The 22,902-nt window shown below is 39.9% G+C and overlaps 1 protein-coding gene and 1 non-coding gene across 2 annotated transcripts in view; both read left to right on the forward strand.

Annotated features, from left to right (window-relative positions):
* The window catches only part of LOC126184911 (protein C12orf4 homolog), a 141,096-nt gene that overhangs the window by 51,406 nt on the left and 66,788 nt on the right, over positions 1–22,902 (forward strand). The window contains exon 7 of the mRNA XM_049927573.1: positions 13,037–13,194. Within this exon, the coding sequence (XP_049783530.1) occupies positions 13,037–13,194 (158 nt within the window). The remainder of the gene's footprint in view (positions 1–13,036; positions 13,195–22,902) is intronic.
* Positions 22,388–22,462, forward strand: Trnas-cga (transfer RNA serine (anticodon CGA)). Its single transcript has one exon. It is a non-coding gene; the product is annotated as a tRNA-Ser (tRNA).

Consider the following 22,902-nt stretch of genomic DNA (forward strand, 5'->3'; position numbering starts at 1 on the left):
GTGCTAACAACAGCTGCAGAATGATGCTGTACACATTCATAGCTTCCCTGAACATCACAACTACTGTGTCCTTTCCCTAGAAGGGAGCTTCTACTTCCACAGCAGTGACCCAGAGCAGGGTTTACATTTATTGTAAGCCTCCAGTGTCTCTGTTTGGAACTGCAACTTCCTCTGCTGTTGCCTCTGGTCAGGGAGACATTGCATATGCCTCCATGGCTTGTACCCCACCTTCAGGTTGGCCTCGAAGTCTCCTTGGCTGTCCTTGAGAAGTATCAGGGTTTGAAAGTGTTATTCACCGATGACTCAACAGTCGACAAATGAACAGGCTTTGTGTAAACATATGCACTGTGCAGTGAACTCCACTCTGTGCCAGATGGCAGCAGTATCTTCACTGCTGAATTGATGGCCATTAAATTAGTCCTTAGCCATGTTCGTTCTTGCACTGAAAAGAGTTTCCTAATCTGTAGCAGTTTTCTTAGCAGCTTTCAGCCTATAGATCAGTGCTACTTTCTTCACCCACTGGTTACGGCTATCCAGGATCTTGTCTCTGACATCCATAAAACTGGACGGCCAGTCGTTTTTGTTTAGACCCCTGTTCATGTTGGGATTTCAGAGAAATGAACGTGCTGGTCAGACATGAGGATCCTCCCCACTGTCAGTGAGAAGCCCTCCTGACAGTGACCCACTTCCTGATGGACTGCCCTAATTTGGCTACTTTGAGACACCATCTTAATCTCTCTGACATGCTGTCTCGTGTTAGCAGACGACACCAATTCGTCTGACTTGGCATTACATTTTGCCTGCAAAAGTGGTCTCTGTTCATCCCTGTACAGTAGGGCTTTTTGGCCTCATTACTTATTGACCACCTTAGGAATTGGTGGGGCACCCCTCTCTTTCTGCCTGTATGTCTTATCCTAATTAAGTAATTAATTTGTTAGGCACTGGGATAAATAAAGTAAAAGGAGCTGCTGCGACAAGCTAATCATAAGTGTTGTGGATTGATTAGAATTGTGCATAAGTATTAGTGCAGAATGGGGATGGCGTTGTAATAAATGTATCAATGGTTTTCTGACTTTTTATCAGAACATTTGCCTGTCATTATACACATCTTAAAACACCATTTATGAAAATTTGATTAAGGGACCCTATCATTTGCAGTGAAAAATAGATATTGTTGGCCATAAGAATGTTTTAAGTTGAGCACAATACTAACATGACAGATTCAAAAAGGACAAAGGTTATCCACGTGCAGATTCTTGTAATAAGCGTTCATGTGATTTAATGCTAGTAGAATGAGCTTGGTGTATGAATAAGGTAATATTAAAAATTACCAGGGTATCACAAAATAAATTCTTCAAATTTTATACTAAGTCTGTTCAAAAGATTCTGGAACTTGGTCCACAAAATTTTTCAGCACTTGCATTTTACTTATTGTGCATGGTCTCCTTTGTAATAGTATCCTCCACAGTTGATGCACCACTCCTAATGCTGTTTCTACTTTTGGAAGCAGTCTTGGTATGATTCTTGATGGATCAAGTAAAGTGCCGGCTGCGAGTTTTCTTTCTCGCCTGTTGCTGCAAATCTTTGTCCTTTCAATGGAGTTTTCAATTTTGGAAATAAAAGGTCTGCAGGGACCAAGTCTGGAGAGTACGGATGATGAGGCAGCAGAATGATTTAGTTTGCTGTGCAATAATCACACACCAATAGGGATGAATGTTCAGGTGCATTATCATGATGCAAGATCCATGAATTTTCTCGCCACATTTCAGGCAGTTTCCTTCTCATATTTTCTTGCAGGTGTTGCAACATGTCCCAGTAGTGCCATCAATTAACAGTTTGTACCTGTGGCGTTAATTCGTCTTAACATCATAGCCATAGACCTGTGTCTCATCACCAATTATGATTCTCTTAAGGAACATCTCGTTCACGTTTGCACGATCCAAAACATCTTCACAGACTGTGTGGCAAAGGTCTGTCTGGTCTTGACCCATGACCTGTGGGGCAAACTTGGTGGTGACACATGTATTCCAAGATGCTGTGTCAGGATTTCATGACATGATCCAACAGAAATGTTACATTCTTCTGCACTCTCTTAGTCAGTCTGTCTTTGATTGGCATGCACAATTTTATTGACATTTCTGACATGACTGCCGTTGGTAGGCGTTGAGTGTCCTGAGTGAGGGTTATCTTTAACTTCCATCTGGGCATTTTTAAACTGTGTGAACCATTTGCAACACAGAGTATGGCTTAAGCACTCATCAGTGTAGGCTTGCACCGTCTTGTGTGTGTGTGTGTGTGTGTGTGTGTGTGTGTGTGTGTGTGTAACGGTTTTCTTGAGTTTCACACAACATTTAATGGCAGAGGCTTTGCACCTCTAACTCTGCCATTTCGAAATTCGCAAACTGTACACCACAATGTTCTACTCAATACAGTACTGAACAATAACTAACAGACATACAACAATGAAACTTCCGGCAGTTACACGTGTGCATGGATGCCGCCAACTGCATTTCACTCCAACACACCATTGGTGCAAAATTATGAATGTTTCAGAGTTTTTTGAACAGATCTCGTATATAAGGCTCACAGCAATACAAAACACTTTGTTATAGTGTGTGAATTAATTTGTTGAGACTTCTCTGATGCTCTTGTGATAAATGTATATACCTGGGATGGATTGTGTAGCTTTGCTCACCTGATAATCTGGCTTCAGTAGCTTAATTGTCACTCTATGTTGTTGTTCTTCCTATTGTGAAAATATCTTTTAGAAGTATGCCATATAATTACACCACACTGCAGTAATTAACTACAGATTTCTTAATTTTTCTTCATAACCAATATTCATAGTATGATGATCAGGTTTGTTACAGGGAAGACAACATGTTAACCAAGTGTACAGTTACATTCATAGACACTGTCAAAAAGTTATCTAGCGGCATACTAATACATTGATTTACACCTTATAGGTACAAAATGTACATTTTTGATAGCTAAATAGCAAAATGGTCAACATTGACAACTGGACCTGAACTGACTGACTATAGTGACACACAGATGTTGATATTTTGGATGACTACTGGTGATTGATTAAATCGTTGTATGATGTACCTACTTGTAGATGTATAGAATTAAAAATTGTTATTACATTTTTGTTATTAATATACAAGGTAGCAAAATTAGAAGACACAAAACAACAGTAGGCAAAAGGGCAAGTATGTTTAACTATGAGCTGTATAACCAGAAAAAAGGCCAAATTAGAGGTACTATTTTATGAAAAGATTTCAATTTAGATGGGGATTCCCAAAACCCAGCATAAAGTTTACAGAACGTGAAATTTTCGAAATTGAATAATTAACAGAGTTTGATAGAGAACTAAAATAGTCATAAAACTGTGACTGTGACGCCTCTGCTGCATGGGAGTGAAACCTGGGTTCTCACAGAAGGATAACAGCAAATTACAGGCAGATGAAATGAGAGTTCTAAGAACACTGAAAGCTGACATACACCAATAACAGAGTAGGAATGAACAAATTAGAGAAGAACTGAACATTGAATGGATGAACAACACAATAGAGGGATACTAAAACAGGTGGAAAGAAGACCATGTGAGCAGAATGCCAAAGGAAAGACCGATGAAACAACTGTCGAGATACAGGCCAGGAGGAGAGGGGGGGGGGGGGGGAGGAGGAGGAGGAGGAGGAGGAAGAAGAAGAAGAAGAAGAAATTCTGGTAGGCCCAAAATGAGATGGGCTCAACAATAACCTTTGAAGATTGTAAGGGGGCCTGCAATCCCTCACTCAACGATACACACACATTTTTGCCTCACACAGTTTGATGGTAGGCAAAATCAGTTGTCAAGCATCACTAGCAGTAATTGAGTGAAGTGTCAGTTTGTCGAATCTGGGAAGGGTTAGAGTTCGGTGTCCATTGAGTCCGGATGGAGCTGCATGGCACTCATTGTGACGTTCTGGTTGAGTGAGTCCCACTGCCATGGGTTGACCTTCAGAAAAACATTACCGATCTGTAGGGACTGGAAAATATAGCATCTGATTTTTTGCAAAGTTTGTGTCTGTTTGTGTCTTTTGCAAAATGTGCATCTTTTTTGCAAAATTTGTTTCAATTTTGTAGTTTGCAAGTGATTAGATTCACAAATTTCAAGGTGAGGACAGACAAAGCTGCAAATCTTTTAAATTGACTGAAAAAAAAAAAAGTGCTGCTTGGGAACTCTCTGACCAAAATGTTTACTTTTGCAAAAACTTCAGCACCTTTTTCTTCCAAAATGGTTTTTGTTTTCTCATTTTGGCTGTATTTGAGCTTTCAAAAATGATTGTTCTGTCGGAAAGCAGCAGCATTTTCCCACCGGTGAATTGAATGTGTCTCCAATTTTAGATGTTACTGGACATTATTTGCCGTTTCCCACTCAATTCAATGTTTACAGGATATGCAGACTATTAATTTTGACCTTTCGTGAGTGTTCATAGCCATATGGCCCATGCTCGACAATGCTGCATATAGGACTGACAGGGCAGTTAGCGTAGAAATAGAACCTAACATATGGTAACACTCTTTTAACGTTAGGTGAAGAATTTCAGCATAGTCAAAAAACCTTACAGATTGTGTTTTCCAGTCACTGTAGTGCAGAGTGTGGGCACTATAGGCTATAGTGGCAGATGGCCACAGGCGTAAACAAACTAAAATTTTGACCACCATAGGGGAGAGGTGTGGTGTGGGGAAACGAAGCCCCACCTCTCTTTCGCAGTTTAGTAGCCTATAGCAGAACTGACACATTGTCACAAGGTTCGCTGATCACTGGTGTTGTAAGGCTCTTAATCAAAATCTGTGATGGACCAGGACTAGTGGCTTCCCTTATTTCAAAATAAAAAAAGGAAATAACGAGCAATGTAAAACACAAAGCACTTGAGAATGGTTACTGTACAATTGCTTGTTGATGTTAGCAGAGTATTGTGAATGAGGTAGTTCAGGCCCAACTTCTTACAGTATTCGAAGCAACCACAGTTCAAAATATCTGCCTCTTTAAAAACGTTAACATTATACCATATTCTGAGCTTTATCTCAAACAAACGTATGCATTTCTTTGTTACAAAATGCTATGTCCAACAGCTGCGTACTGTGTTGGATTATGCAGTGTATATCTTAAACAGACCATTCAACTGCCCACAAGTGACATGGCACTAGATCATTCAGTGCACTGATATGTTATTATGTTTGTACCATTTTTTATTTTGCAAACAGGTTCTTATACATTATCTTTCCAAATTCGGCTTCATCAGATGATCTACAATACCAGTAGCTACAAAGTGGTTAAATTTTTGCTATTTATATGTAGAGAATAAACCTATTTAAATGTGTCTATGATAAAACAGTTCATCTGAATACAATTCATTACAAAATAGCATCTATCAAGTAATTTTGTGTTTTCACATTTTGAGGCAAAGTTCGCATCTATTTCACATTTATCACAAAATGCAAATTCTTCTGGTCCCTACTGATTTATGGCAAATGATATTCCAGACATTGCTTTATAGGCTAGCCATTGGGTTGCAGTAAGGATTGTGTGTAATGCAATACCAAAAATACTGACCTGTGATGAGATTAACTGAAACTATAAATGTGAGATGAAAGTAGTTTCTGCCTCAAAATTGTGTTTAATGAGGATATATTAGTCAAACAGTGTAAAACATCATGGTATTATTTATTGCAAAACCATTTTATCGTTGTGTTGAACATGCTGAGCAGCTGCATCCTGATTAGAAATGACTCTTGAAGCAGCTAAATCCGATTAGGCTTTATCTATTATGCCACAGTCACATCAATACTAAAGTTAGGCTCCCATTTCAGTTAGTAACTAATGATGTGATATTTATTGGGAGTGTTCAAAAATGGAACAGGCACTTTGCTTAATCCCTGGAGGTGGTGGTGGTTGTGATTTTGGAAACAATCATTATTTTATATTCGAACTTTCTGGAACATGAAAATTTTGAGCTTGAATAACTTTTTAAGTAGGAAGTTTTTGGGAAAAATAAAGTTTTTGGCGAAGAGGAGAATTAACCAAATTTAGAAACACACAGCTATTTGCTCACTGAAATTTTCACATTAGTGATTTCTGTGAATCATAAATAACAAATATGCTTTTAAACAAAGTATTTCCAGAAGAACCAAATTTGCTATTATCATTAGTAGTCTGAAAGCTATCTAGTGAATTATAAAGTTTAATTAAAATAAAGTACGATTAACAAATTATCAATTTTATGTAATTATCATGTACGTGCAGTTAAGAAAAAGAGATCAGTTAAAAAGGGGGGGGGGGGGGTTAGGAATGGTATAAGATTAATAAGTGGGATAATGCCAACTTTGTTACATTGCACAGCTATTTTATGATCCTGTCTTTCTTCTATTACCTCGAATTTCTAAGGCACCCACAAAAGTCAACAATACTCAAGAATAAGTCGAACAAGTATATTGTACTGTTGTGGGTGAATTATCTTTCAGTAGGATTCTTCTGATAAATCTTACTAGCATCTGCCTTGTCATGGTGGTGTATATATGGTTGTCACTTAGTTACTGTGGACACATACTCATAGATACTTGATGGTTGTGACTTATTCCAGTGGTTATTCACCAGTTGTATAGTCAAGTGATACCAAGTCTTTACTCTTACTTACGCACATTACATTATACTTATTTGTGTTTTGGATTATCTACAAGTTTTTGCGCAAAGTGTAGATCATCTACTAGTCCCCCCATCAGTTCAGAACAATTCCTGAACAGTTTCAACACTACATGCAAAAGAGTTTCATCAACCCCAGAGCTATAAATGTTTTGTGAGACACAGTTTATGTATAACACATCCAGTAAATGTTCTAATATGTATCCTTGAAGTACACTGAATGCAAATTTGCCTATGACAAAATCTTCCCATGAATAATGATGTACTCAATTCAGTTTGCTTGGAAGTCTTCAATTCGATCACTGGACCCACGTTTGAGAGGACAGCACTTCAAATCCCCATGTGGAATTCAAGATTTAGATTCTGGAACAGTTTCCTTAAATAGTATAAGACAAATGTGAGAATTGTTCCTCTGTCAGAGAAAGCCTATTTCCTTCTGCATCCTTTCCCAATCAGAGCTTGTACTTGTGTAGAGTCTCTAATGAATTCATTGTTGATGGGCTGTTAAACCGTAATGTTTCTTTAGTTGACTTGTTCAGTATTTTGTAAGCACGTATTTTATTTGTAAGCTGAAATGTGGAACTGAATCTTTTGTATCCCTCCTGGAAGGCGGTGCGTGGATCTGCTCCTGTAAATGAAGGGTAGGACGAATGTAGGAAGTGAGTTGGAGCAGGAAAAGGTAAAACATGTCGGTACTGCTTGTCAAATTATAGATTGAGATTTTCACTCTGCAGTGGAGTGTGCGCTGATATGATGAAACTTCCTGGCAGATTAAAACTGTGTGCCAGGCCAAGGCTTGAACTCAGGACCTTTGCCTTTCGCGGGCAAGTGCTCTACCAACTGAGCTACCACGCACGACTCACGTCCCATCCTCACAGCTTTACTTCTGCCAGTACCTCATCTCCTACCTTCCAAACTTTACAGAAGCTCTCCTGCGAACCTTCCAGAACTAGCACTCCTGAAAGAAAGGATATTGCGGAGACATGACTTAGTCACAGCCTGGGGGATGTTTCCAGAATGAGATTTTCACTCTGCAGCGGAGTGTGCACTGAGTCTCGGCCCGGCACACAGTTTTAATCTGCCAGGAAGTTTCATATCAGCGCACACTCCGCTGCATAGTGAAAATCTCATTCTGGAAACATCCCCCAGGCTGTGGCTAAGCCATGTCTCCGCAATATCCTTTCTTTCAGGAGTGCTAGTTCTGCAAGGTTCGCAGGAGAGCTTCTGTAAAATTTGGAAGGTAGGAGACGAGGTACTGGCAGAAGTAAAGCTGTGAGGATGGGACGTGAGTCGTGCGTGGTAGCTCAGTTGGTAGAGCACTTGCCCGCGAAAGGCAAAGGTCCTGAGTTCAAGCCTTGGCCTGGCACACAGTTTTAATCTGCCAGGAAGTTTCAAATTATAGATGTTTACTATAGGCAAAAACAAGTTAATAAATGGTTACATAACTTTACAATTATGAGCAAGCATTAGACCCGTCGTAAGTAGTGTAAAGTCTCTATATGAATCAAAGTGCCCCGGCCGTCTACTCTTGATTAAATGGGCTGAATCCAAAGCGATGCTCGTAGAGCTCCACAGCGCCAGCTAGAGGGTGCTGTCGTCGGTGTCTCATAGTGCAAACTTATGAACTTGCACCTATGCTGTGGCATCGTTGCTATCGATACCACAGAATCAAAGGCTTTTCAGCCATCAGTAAATATTTTTTTGTGAACAGACAAGTTGAGTTCCACACATGTGTTGCTTACTGAATCCATGCTGATTCCAGCAATGTGCTTTCACTCCAAAAAAAAAAAATCATCTTAAACAGGCAAAAAGTATGTTCCATAATTCCATGGGAAACAGGTGGGTAACATTGTTCCATATACTTATCCTGCAACCCTTCTTAAAGACTGCAACAACCTATACTGTTTTGAGGGTAAGTTCTTCTCTATGTTCAATTCAGAATGTAGCCAGGTACTCCATATGGTCCAGTGGTCTTTCTTCTATTGATATACATCAGTTGCTTTTCATTTTCTCATTCAATTATTTCTTCGTAATTTTTACAACCATGTGTTGGTTGAAATTCGGAACTATGCTCTCATCTTTGGTAAAACAATTTTAAAATTACAAAATTGTTTATTTCAGCCTGAATTGTATTGTTTGTATTTTTGGTGCCATTGTGCTCAATGAGAATTTAGATGGACTACTTTGATCCCTTGACTAATTTTTATGAAAGAGTAAACCTTTTTATTGTTTTTTCAATATCTTCTCCATTGCTTTTGTAGGAGAATTTTGCTGACCAGTCCTTAATTGATAAAGTATTTGTTTTTGAAATAGTCATTCCATAGCTACACTTTGTTTTTATTTATTTATGTTTAGGGGACAAACAAACTGATGATAAATCTCCATATGAGAGAGGGAGCAAAGAGAGAGAGAGAGAGAGAGAGAGAGAGAGAGAGAGAGAGAGAGAGAGAGAACACTGAAATTGGGTGCAGTGACTTCTTTCTTATTCTTAGCAACTAAAAAGATAGGTAATAAAATAAAAACAAAATGTAGCTGTGGAACTTCTATTTCCAGAACAAAAAGCTATTAAGTTTTGTTGTCAGTCTGTTGGGTAAGGTTTTTGCCAACTGGCTTACTGGTATTGCTCAGTGTGCAGTTTTTAAGCTGTTCATTCCCTCTCCATGTTCACTGGATGAAATATTCTAACAGTGGTTGAAAATGGTAAACAAATGCTTCCTAGTGTGGATTACTGAATATGTTGAATACAAATAGTTTATTTCTGTGAGAAAGAAGTCACTGCACCCAACATCAGTTTTCTGTCTTTGTTCTTTGTCTTGCAGATTTATCATCAATTTATTTGCTCCCTGAATGTGATCATGAAAAGGTTTAGTGACTTCCTGTGTCTGTAAATGCAGAAAAATTGTCCAAATATGGAGAAGTGAAGGTTGACAATTCCAGTTACATATGCTGCAAATTTATAGTGGATTCATTTTATGTAACTGTTCTTCTCGTGAGGAATGTGGGTATTATTTATCATCAGTGTTTGCACTCATTCGTTAAAGTTAATGTGCCAGTAGTAAAGGTACAATGAATTGAAATTAGTTGTGTTCCCTGGTATACCACCACATGGTTATATTTCAATGTGGGATGTGTTACTTCTTATTGTTGTATTTTCATTGCAAAAATATGTCGTCTAATTGAACTGTTTATTTGCATAATAAACGTGTCTTTTCCCATCTATCAGTGGGATATCTGTTGTTACAATGATATTAGGCTACCACATAGATCATGCCAGTGTGGTGCACATGCCACTTCTGCTTCAGTTTTTCATTTATTCATGGGACTTAGCTCCATTGCTGGAAGACAGTGTTAAAAGTGAGAAAAAAGATTCAGGAGGTAGTTATAAAATGAATTAAAGAGTAGGTAGTTGTCATCTTGCTACAGGTAGTTCTGTTTTTTCTTAACACTGGAGAAATTCTGTGATAATGCCACCACCACCACCACCACCACACAGGCACAAGTAACTGGTTTGACAACTACCACATGTACTTATTATTTTGCCTGCAAATGCTCAACCAAATATGCAGTAGCCAATGGGTCAGCCACTGATCATAATTTATCATAGGCAGATTGCAGTATCAGTATTTGTAACTTGACTGCAACATTATAGCAAATGTCACTGATACACACCATATAAGGGAAGACTATGTTCCACTGGATATCCTCACCAGATTTTTATATGAAGGAGATTCATGTGCAGGGATTTTGATCTGCATAAGAGAATATCAATTTTTTTTTTTTTTTTTTTTTTTTTTTTTTTTTTTTTTTTTTGCACTGAGACCAAAATAGTTCAAAATAGTGGTACCATGATATCTTCAGCAGTGGAGCCTTTTGAAGATTGTCTTCAAGTAACAAGTCATTTTGCAAGAAGAAGAAATTACCCAGTTTCCTGTAGTCATGCCACAACTGGAAGTTTGTATTGTAGAGATCATTGTGGAAAATCTGATTAAAATTTGATGGGAGGAGAGGACTCAAAAATTAATGATTACTTTTCATGAGAACAGTCCAAAGTTTGGTAAATTATTGTTTCATTGTAAAATTAGGGGATTAAAGTAGAAACTGGTGTCACCTGCCCACCACCTGGACCCAAGAGACTCAAATGTACCCACTATCATACTTAGTGTGTTAAACTGTTTACCTGAAGAACTATTTCAGACTGTTCATATTAGTGACTTACATGAAATGAAGTACTTTCTGCAAAGACATAAATAAAGTTTTTGTGAACTAGGAAACTAAGTGGACAGTCAAAAGTAAAATGGAATATAAAATACCAATAATGCCTTGCATCGTTTAACATGTCTAATTAAGTAAAAGTGTGTAGTGTCAGATATGTGTAAATGACTGTGTGTGTTCTATGAGACTTACGTGACATGATTGGAAAGATCAGTTAAGAATTGCATGTTCTGAAGCTTTCATATATAGTACTATTTCATTTCAGTTTATGTAGAAAACAAGTTTTACTCAGTAAAGAGAACTGAAGATGTGGCCAGGGTGAGAAAACTGTCACATTTATAGTGTACACTCTGGTATGCTTACAAGCGAGCACTGTCACATGCTACACAAACATATATAGGGTGGTCAGAAACAGTCTGAAAAGCATGTAATGGTGTTGCAGGGCAGGCTGTCCTGAGAAATGATTGTTCAAAAAAATTACATTCATTGCACAGTTTGAGTTAATTAGCATTGAAGTTAACCAATAAGTCCATTGTGTGCACAAGTTCAAGCTGTCTGACAGAGATGGTGTTGCCAAACTTGTTCTTTGTTCAGTTTCCTAAAACTGAACAAGAGAGTGATACAAAAATTGGGCATGGGACGGTAGTGAGCACTCATGCACTATCATCTACACTATAACAAATGACACTAATTGTATCTGATGGGCTGCTTGAATTTGCATGCACATTGGCCTAATTGGCTAAATTCAATGCTAATTAATGCATAAATGGTGCAACATACCGACTTTTTTCCTTAACAATTATTTCTCAGCACGACCTACCTTGCAGCACCCTTACAAGCTTTTCAGACTGTTTCTGACCAGCCTGCATATACTCTACAGGATGACATGTCCCTTTAGACTATTTTCACAATGATGTCTCTTTTTCTAATGTCACAGCAGATAAAACACCCCCCCCGCCCCCCTCTGGCTCTGAGAGCAAGATGTTTTATGTTTTAATACAATGAATCTGTTATTGTTTGTTAGGTTCCAAATTGGTTCTACGGGATGGTATGACAGCAATCAAATGGAAAAAAATCCATTTTCTTTCTAAATTTTGTCAATTTAATGAACAGCTTTTCTTAGATTTGGCTCGTAATGGGTGTAATTCCTTACCAGCCAGGAACGTATTTTACTTTTTAGTCTACTAGAAGGTGGTGGTTTATTCTCATGCTTTTTGAGAGTTGGAAAATTGTCAAAAAGGCTGTATTTTTAGAAGATAATCCTAGAATAAGCTGAGTCTCAACATTTTTCTTTTCTTCTAACCCCCCCCCCCCCCTCCCTCCCCACTTGGTTACATTGTGGACTGAGTACACTGGCTAATCTAACAGTATCCAGAACCAAAACCAAACAACAGCTGTATTTCAATAAGTTCCTCTAAATTATTTAAAAAAAGAGAAAAATAAATAAGAGTTGATTGAAATATTGCTGTTTTTTGGTTTTTGTTGTACATAATTTTTTTCTTTTTAGGTTCACTGTTCATTCCTGAGTGATAACAATTAAATGTTGTTCAAAACTTTTGTGTGACAATGCACCTTGCCCACTGTCACTTTGTCAATGTTTACTCAGTGTTACACGCATGAATCCACGTTTTGTCTAAAGAAACCACTGGCTACAATGCAGGTGGTTCATATTGTCACAGGATACCCTGTTTGCAACTATATCCTCTCATTTGCACATGACGACTCATTTATTTTGGCACCTTGTAAAGAAAAGGTTCCTCTGTGCCCTTGCTAGTATGGAAGTCCAGTTATGTGCAACAAGAGCTGTGATATCTTTGCAATGTTGATATTTATTGCTCATAATTTTGCAGAAATTGCTGCCTGATGACTCTGAAATGCCATGTCTTTGCCTTTCTTGTCATCTATAAATTTAGTGTCATTAACTGAAAGCCATTGGCACTGTCCATGAAAATATTTTGTGATCATTTCCCATGCTTGCTCTACAAGGTAACAAGGCACATCAGTTTGCACTGGAACATAGCTGTACCTAGCCACATGGTCCTCTGCAGCTGGGTCTATTGGTTGCTTTGTCCAGTAATAATTACCTCACTGTCCTGTATATTTTGAAAACTGTATGTTATAAATACTTCATTACAGAGCTCACTGGGGTCTGCCAGCAGTCAACAGATTTCCATTTTCCATCAGTGGAAGAGCAGCTCGAGAAAATAAAGGAAGAAGTTAAAGAAGTTGTATCTTGGCGTAATGCACATTGGAGTCATGATCACTTAGGGACACTAACATCTACAGAACAGATGGTATGTGATATGCTTAAATTTTGTTAATACCTGATATCTTTTTGGGATGGACTATCATTGGCATATAACTACTTTTGTGGTTTTCTTTTATGTTTTGGTCTTGTCATTCATGAACAAATGTCCTGCTCTTTAAGTCTAGTCATTTCCTTTCCTGTTCCACTGGCAAAGACAGTGAAAGAAAAGTGATTGTCTACATGCCTCTGTATGAACCCTAATTCCCTTACCTTGATGGTCCTTACACACAATATATATTGTCAGCAGTAAACTCTTTCCATAGTCAGCTTCAAATGCCAGTCTCTAAATATTCCCAATAGTAGATCATAACAAGAAGTCGTCTTCCCTCTAGGAATTCCTATTCGGGTTCACAAAGCATCTCTAATACTCGCATGTTGACCGAACTTACTGGCAACAAATAAAGTGGCTCATGTTGGAATTGCTTCAGTGTCTTCCTTAATCTGATCTCGTGGGGATCCCAAACACTTGAGCAGTTCTCAAATATGGGTCAAACTAGTGTTTTATATGTGGTCTCCAATATATATGAGCTACACTTTCTTAAAATTCTCCCAATAAACTGAAGTTCTCCCTTACTACTTATTGATTTGCAAAATTGCAGCTAGATATTTAATCAATGTAACTGTGTCGAGCAGCATACTGCTAATGCCATATGTGAACATTACAGGGTAGTTTTTGGAGAATCATCTGCATGCGCTTAAATTTTTCCACATTAAGAGAAAGCTACCGTTCTTCACACCAACAAGAAATCTGTCTAGGTCATCATTTATCCTCCTACAGTACTCAAGGATGACACTTTCTCATACACCACAGCATCATCAGCAAACAGCAGCAGCAGGACATCACATGAGAAAAGGCAAGCTTAATTTCGCGAAAGAGATAATTTCTAAATCTTTTGTCTGAACGAAAATTATTGTATTCGAACTACCCAGAATACATTCAAGAATTCTGCAGCAAATTGATGTTATGGATAATGCTCTGTAATTTTGAGGGTCCATTCTTTCACCCTTCCCTATACACAGGAGAAACCTGTGCTTTTTTCCACTTACTTGGGACTTCACACTGGGTGAGAGGTTCACAATAAATGCAAGCTATGTAAGAGCTCAATACTTTATAGTACTGTCTGTAAAACCAAACAATTCCATCCAGACCTGGGAACTTACTCATTTTCAGCTCTTTCAGTTGCTTCTCTACACCAGGGATCCATAATACGAGGGTTGGAACTTAAATAGTGGCAACTATTTATTCACAACCGATACAAAGGAGTTACATGTTTGCACCTGTTACTGTCCTTCAAAGTAGTCACCAGCATTGTGTAGAACCCGTTGCCAGTGATGTGGAAGGCGTAATATACCATTAGCAGAGCCTGTTCTGTTGATGGTGCGAATGGAGCGGTCTACTGCCTGTTGAACCTCTGGAACAGTTCTGAAGCAAATGCCACGAAGTGGTTCCTTCATCTTCGGAGTCAAATCAGTCAGAAGGGCTCAAGTCTGGGGAGTATGGTGGATGGTACAGTACTTCCCAGTCCCATTGACCGAACAGAGCAGCCACAGCTTGCGCTGTATGCGCCCGCGCATTGCCGTGCAAAATGATGGGTGGGTTGCACAGAAAGTGAAGTCGCTTCTTTCGCAAAGCTGGTTGCAGGTGATGCTCCAAAAACAAACAGTAATACTGTGCCCTGACAGTTTGCTGTGGAGTAATGCAATGCATTAGGATAACACCATCACAGTCGTATATGAGAATCATCATAACTTTCACCATACTGGGACTCTGACGCACTTTCATCTTTCACGGCAACCCATAATGACACCATTCGTTGGATTGGCATTTCAGTTTTGGCTTGTACGATGTGGCCCATGACTCATCCAGTGTTACGATACGGTGTAAGAAAGCCTCTCCTTCGCACTCATAGCGCTCCAAGTGCATCTGTGCAGCGTCGTAACGCATCCATTTCTGCATTTCTGTCAATTCATGTGGAACCCACCGTGATGCAATTTTTCGCATGCCCAGGCATTCCTTCAGGATGTGAAGCACAGTTGTATGTGCTAATCCGGTTTCATGGGTGTTCTCACGAATCATATGGCGTCGATCACTGTCCACTAATGCAGCAACAGCGTGCACTACTTCTTCAAACACACTAGGACGGCTTGTCCGATGCGTGTCTACCACAGTTTTCGCTTTGTGATAGATGGCACTGTAATAGTCACGAACATATGGCTCACAATTTTAGACAAACAGTTGGTAACAGGTAGGTTTTTTAAATTAAAATGTAGAACGTAGGTGCATTTGAACATTTTATTTCGGTTGTTCCAATGCGATACATGTACCTTTGTGAACTTATCATTTCTGAGAACGCATGCTGTTACAGCGTGATTACCTCTAAATACCACATTAATGCAATAAATGCTCAAAATGATGTCCATCAACCTCAATGCATTTGTCAATATGTGTAACGACATTCCTCTCAACAGCGAGTAGTTCACCTTCCGTAATGTTCGCAGATGCATTGACAATGCGCTGACGCATGTTGTCAGGCATTGTCAGTGGATCACGATAGCAAATATCCTTGCAACTTTCCCCACAGAAAGAAATCCGGGGACGTCAGATCTGGTGAACGTGCGGGCCATGGTATGGTGCTTCGACGATCAATCCACCTGTCATGAAATATGCTATTCAATACTGCTACAACCGCACGCAAGCTATGTGCTGGACATTCATCGTGTTGGAAGTACATCGCCATTCTGTCATGCAGTGAAACATCTTGTAGTAACATCGGTAGAACATTACGTAGGAAATTAGCAAACATTACACCATTTAGATTGTCGTCGATAAAATGGGGGCCAATTATCCTTCCTCCCATAATGCTGCACCATACATTAACCCGCCAAGGTCGCTGATGTTCCACTTGTCGCAGTCATCGTGGATTTTCTGTTGCCCAATAGTGCATATTATGTCGGTTTACATTACCGCTGTTGGTAAATGATGCTTCGTCACTAAATAGAACGCGTGCAAAAAATGTGTCATTGTCCCATAATTTCTCTTGTGCCCAGTGGCAGAACTGTACATGACGTTCAAATTCCTGGTGCATAGAAATATGGTACGGGTGCAATCGATGTTGATGTAGCGTTCTCAACACCGATGTTTTTGAGATTCCCGATTCTCACGCAATTTGTCTGCTACAGATGTGCGGAGTAGCCGCAACAGCAGCTAAAACACCTACTTGGGCATCATCATTTATTGCAGGTCGTGGTTGACATTTCACATGTGTCTGAACACTTCCTGTTTCCTTAAATAAGGTAACTATCAGTCGAACGGTCTGGACACGTGCATGATGTCATCCAGGATACTGAGCAGCATACATAGCACACGCCTGTTGGGCATTTTGATCACAATAGCCATACATCAACACGATATCGACCTTTTCCGCAGTTGGTAAATGGTCCATTTTAACACAGTAATGTATCACGAGGCAAATAGTGTCCGCACTGGAGAAATGTTACGTGATATCACGTACTTATACATTTGTGACTATTACAGCACCATCTATCACAAAGCAAAAAAAGTGGTCCAACTAAAACATTCATATTTCTTTATGTACTACATAAATATGTAATAAAAAATGGAGGTTCCTATTTTTAAAAAAAAAAAAAAAAAAAAAAAACCACACACAGTTGATATCCATTTGACCTGTGGCAGCGCGAATCTAGCGGGCCAACCATAGCGCCATCTGCTTTCCCCCTTCAAGCTAAACAAGTTTCGTTCTTTGTAGTTTTTGTGTTTCATGCTCATTTCGTGACATATTTGGCCCAATCACGATCAATGGACCACCCTGTATAGTGCACTGCGAGTATCCCAGGCATGTGTCAAAATTAAAGTTCACACATGAACCACACTTCACAACAGCAGTGTCCTCGCTGGTGGAACTGCGGAACTCAGATGTCATCTGTGTTGCCAGTTGCCGCGGTTGTTGGTGCATTCTTTTGGCTTCAATTAGAACAAACTGTGGAGATGATGGGATTTCATGCACTGTCCAACTGGTAGTCATTATCAGGGTTCAACAGATTATCTGCCAGGCATATTTCCATGTATTCTTTAATAATGTAGTCTCAAAAATATGTCGCTGTGGTCAGAGTCACAGTTCTGTCATACCAACCAAACTTCTGAAAAGTGTGGAAAATTTGACAGAGACTGTAGAGAAATGGCTGTAACTTATGTTTTGACAGAGGGAGAATTGTGAAATTTGTGATTTTCAAATGATATGTGACATGTCCATACTCAGTGTAGAAAATTAAGGTTAGTGACCTTGACCTTTGACTTTGAATGTTTTGAAACATGTCACCTTCAAAATTAATGAAAACAATATAGTTGCATCCTCACGTTACATTATATAGCATAGTGAAAAATCAAGTTGAGATGGCATTTGGATTAGGAGATATAAATTAATACTGTGTGATGCAATAAAGTAATACAAATTGTATGCAGACTCCATCAGAATGACATAAAGCACTGAAAGGAATGTTAACTGTTGAAGAAGGTTATGCATTAGCAATGCACAATAAGGTAGCAATGTCAACAGGTCAGCAGCAATCATTTGTAATATGCAAGGTAACAGACTATGACCTCTGACCTTCAATGAAGCAAAGCATCACATAATCATCCCAGCCAAACACGTGTGGAGGACATGGCAAACTGGCTCAGATTTACACAAACAAAGTTGATGACAAATCTATCATCAAGACTTACCTTACCTCAACACTGGGTAGCAAGATATAACACTGTTTGTGCATCTTTTGGTGGAAGGACATATGCTCAGCCTGTTGCCGTTCTCACATAAAGTTTTGTAAGTATGTCCTTCTTGACAACAGTAAAGGAATAAAGTGTCTCAGGGTATACAAATGAAGGTGAAGGGTCTTGAGGATGTAGGTTGCTAATTTTAACCATGCTGGTTATCGTCATTAACATTTGAAAATTGTACAAGCCACCACTGACCTTTGTACTTGAATGCAAAAATTCTGTGATCTCACTTAGGTATGAGTCTTGTTGGATCTGTGTGAAAGAGGTATTTCTGTTGTGTTGCTTGGATGGTGTTAAGGGCAGTGGAAATAACACAGTTTAACATAAGGGTATCTGCAGTTGGGTGAATCTGTACTGTTCTTGAAGGAGAGTTTTTTCAACATACTCATTTTTAGTTTTATGATTAAAGTGACACCCTGTAATGTTCTCACAACACCAGTCAGAAAACTGTGTGGGTGTCATTATGTGAGAGTTTTAGATGCACTGCAGACTGGCATGGGCAGCAAGTCTCTTGATGGTACCACTGATACAATCACATGGTCCTTTGCCATTCCAATGATGAAAAGATGAAAGATATGGTTATAAAATTCTTGAGGTTTTTGTACTAGGCTGCTGTATCATCTTCCAGTCCTCTTGTCAGAGTGCATTTACACAACACAAATAGTAGTTCACAATTAAGTTCCTGTCTTTGAAGTGGACAGAAATGTAAGTCCAGTGGACTGTAAAACATGGAAAACTAAATCCCAATTTCTAGTCAGTGTATTGGTTCATGAGGAATTGAATGTCTAGTTACACATCAACTAGGGTTGGGCCAAAGTACCCAAGTCCAGGAAGTCCATGATGTAGAGGCCAAGTCTCGATGTAGCTCGGAGATAACTGGATGCTCAGTGACAGAACGGGAGAGAAAATTCTCATCAGTAGGTAGGCTGGCTTTGGACAACAGATCATGGGCTGACTGCAGGAAAGCTTCTGGATGAAGAATCACAGCAGCAGTCAGTGCAGTTGCCAAGAGAACTTCCCTTGCTTTCTTCAGCTGTGTGCCAGCCTAAATGTTGCTGAAGCATCAGGATAATGTGACACACATTTTTGAGCTTGTGATCCTGTGGAAGTGAGTAGGTTTGTGATGACTGTAGCCCCTTGTACCAAGCCCACTGCTGCCTGAGCTCTTAAATTGCAGAGTTGTTTCCTCACCAATGTGGCCCCTATGACTTGTGGCATAGGCCACCTGCAATGTAGTGCTGTTATGCTGGAGGGCTATGAGTCTCAAGATAGCACACTCCTGGGTATGTCATTAAAGAATGTTTACCTGAGCCATTCTCACATATTAACAGATAAACATTTTGGCTGTGCAGGATTAAAAATGACCTGATCAAGACAATGTTTATACATGTTAAGTTGACAGTTGGCAACATGTGTCAACACTTCCAATCTGGAGGTTTACAACATGAGCTTCTCATTTTAATGAATACTACAAAAAAAAAAAAAAAAAACACACACACACACTCTATGGGTACCAGTTGCACCAGCCAGCACACTCTTCTTGGGTCTCAACGAGCAAAATTTGGATAATCATATTTTCAGTCCTGAATGTTAATGTTTGAATGCTTGATGCAGCTCACCCACGTTTCCCAGCACTAGTCATTTTTGTTTACAAACTGGAACCATTTTCCTTGACAGAAACAAAATCCTCCTTCCCAGGCAAACAGCAGCTTCTGTCTTCTCTGTTGTTGAATTCTGTGACAGGGTTCTTAATGTGTTAAATTAGAACATGTCTTGGGTATCGGATTAGGAGTTGGTAAGATACCTAGTTTTTTGATTAATTTGAAACTGTCAAATTCAGTCTTCATTTCACTTTCCGTTATTTCCACATTACTGCTTTCAGGCCTGCTGGCTATCTTCAAATCATCTGTTACAGTTAATTAGTAACATGTTTAGTATGGAATTGAAAATGAAGTTTATGTATAATCGTGACAAGCTTCATATCTACATCTACATCTACATTTATACTCCGCAAGCCACCCAACGGTGTGTGGCGGAGGGCACTTTACGTGCCACTGTCATTACCTCCCTTTCCTGTTCCAGTCGCGTATGGCTCGCGGGAAGAACGACTGTCTGAAAGCCTCTGTGTGCGCTCTAATCTCTCTAATTTTACAGTCGTGATCTCCTCGGGAGGTGTAAGTAGGGGGAAGCAATATATTCGATACCTCATCCAGAAACGCACCCTCTCGAAACCTGGCGAGCAAGCTACACCGCGATGCAGAACGCCTCTCTTGCAGAGTCTGCCACTTGAGTTTGTTAAACATCTCCGTAACACTATCACGGTTACCAAATAACCCTGTGACGAAACGCGCCGCTCTTCTTTGGATCTTCTCTATCTCCTCCATCAACCCGATCTGGTGCGGATCTCACACTGATGAGCAATAATCAAGTATAGGTCGAACGAGTGTTTTGTAAGCCACCTCCTTTGTTGATGGACTACATTTTCTAAGGACTCTCCCAATGAATCTCAACCTGGTACCCGCCTTACCAACAATTAATTTTATATGATCATTCCACTTCAACTCGTTCCGCACGCATACTCCCAGATATTTTACAGAAGTAACTGCTACCAGTGTTTGTTCCGCTATCATATAATCATACAATAAAGGATCCTTCTTTCTATGTATTCTCAATACATTACATTTGTCTATGTTAAGGGTCAGTTGCCACTCCCTGCACCAAGTGCCTATCCGCTGCAGATCTTCCTGCATTTCGCTACAATTTTCTAATGCTGCAACTTCTCTGTATACTACAGCATCATCCGCGAAAAGCCGCATGGAACTTCCGACACTATCTACTAGGTCATTTATATATATTGTGAAAAGCAATGGTCCCATAACACTCCCCTGTGGCACGCCAGAGGTTACTTTAACGTCTGTAGACGTCTCTCCGTTGATAACAACATGCTGTGTTCTGTTTGCTAAAAACTCTTCAATCCAGCCACACAGCTGGTCTGATATTCCGTAGGCTCTTACTTTATCAGGCGATAGTGCGGAACTGTATCGAACGCCTTCCGGAAGTCAAGAAAAATAGCATCTACCTGGGAGCCTGTGTCTAATATTTTCTGGGTCTCATGAACAAATAGAGCGAGTTGGGTCTCACACGATCGCTGTTTCCGGAATCCATGCTATATGCTGTTTCAGAAAATACTGTTTTGTCTATGTGGATAATTTGAAAATGGGTTCACGTAGCCCAAAACTAGTTTTCAGTTAAACAGAAAGTGAATCTTGCAACTTCCACTGTTCCAATATTGAACTGGTTAACATAAATTGCTGGCCTGCAATTAATCCACGATATTGCAAATTCAGAAATTGGTTAATTTTAGCGACTGCCCAACTCAGATGATCCAGTTGCTGATCAGTTCAAAGAAAACTTACCTATCAAATCAAATCAAATCACCCCACTCATACAATTATAGTTCATAGTGACTTCTACCTACTGTCAGTATGTTGGCAAAAATACAAAGCTGGTGGTAGGTATAAAACATAAGAAAACGTACCAAGTGCTTTTTCCAAATATTATTTTGAGTAGTTAGTTAAGGAGCTCACTCAAAGTGTAAATTGTTTCAAAAACATATTTCAACACTTAGCAACAAATAATCCTGAGCTGATAGAGAGCATCTTGAGGGACACAGTAATTAGTAACCACAAGGTCGTTTTAGTGAGACTGACCACCACAACATCCAAATCCACCAAAAATATATGCAAAATGTGTCTCTTAGGTTGGTGCATAAGTTAATAGTGTTCTTCTATAAGTTTAATAACCATAACATATACACATAATGACCCCCCAGGGGGCTTGCCGCTCTTTAGTGGGTTCGTGCTTGTCTGCCACGGGGCCCCAGCTTTGAAGCATATTTTCCCTTCCTGTGTCTGTCCTATTGCAGTTCTTTTTCCCTTCCCTTGGGGAACACGTCTGGGCTGTTTTTGGAAATGTAATCAGCATTTTTGGTAGTCAGTATCAGAATAGAATGAAATTTTCACTCTACAGCGGGGTGTGTGCTGATATGAAACTTCCTGACAGATTAAAACATGAAACTTTCTGGCAGATTAAAACTGTGTGCCGGACAGAGACTTGAACTCGGGACCTTTGCCTTTCGTGGGCAAGAGCTCTACCAACTGAGCTACGCAAGCACAACTCACGCCCTGTCCTCACAGCTTTAATTCTGCCAGTACCTCATCTCCTACCTTCCAAACTTCACACAAGCTCTCCTAAGCCATGTCTCCGCAATATCCTTTCTTCCAGGCGTGCTAATTCTGCAAGGTTTGCGGGAGAACTTCTGTGAAGTTTGGAAGGTAGGAGACGGGGTACTGGCAGAATTAAAGCTGTGAGGATGGGGCGTGAGTCGTGCTTGGATAGCTCAGTTGGTAGAGCACTTGCCCGCGAAAGGCAAAGGTCCCGAGTTCAAGTCTCGGTCCGGCACACAGTTTTAATCTGCCAGGAAGTTTCAGTGTCAGAATACTCTCCACTGCTCCTTGTTTTCTTCCTTTGCTCACCTTCTCCTATCCTTCCTCTGCTTCGGCATTTGAGGGCTCTCTTTTTGTTCCTCCCTGTGTACTCCTGAAGGCCGGCCCATGCCTCTGACATGTGACAGGTGACTGGGTAACGTGTAATTTCCTGCCGCTTGTCGACAGGTAGGGTTCACACATACCCACTGGTACAGGCCGGACCTAGGGAGGAGTGATTGCCTGGGCTGTTACTTCCCTAAATTGCTGATTGGTCACCCTGTCAGGTGTTAGGAAGGTGTGACCTGAGGTGTAAACAGCCACCTAAGGCAGGGGCGCCCCTTCTGAAGGGGCCCCCCAGTTGGAAGGAGCACTCCATTGGAGACGCTGTCAATCATGGGGGATTTTCTCATAATGG

The sequence above is a fragment of the Schistocerca cancellata genome, chromosome 4 (assembly GCF_023864275.1).
Source record: "Schistocerca cancellata isolate TAMUIC-IGC-003103 chromosome 4, iqSchCanc2.1, whole genome shotgun sequence".
Lineage (NCBI taxonomy): Eukaryota > Metazoa > Arthropoda > Insecta > Orthoptera > Acrididae > Schistocerca > Schistocerca cancellata.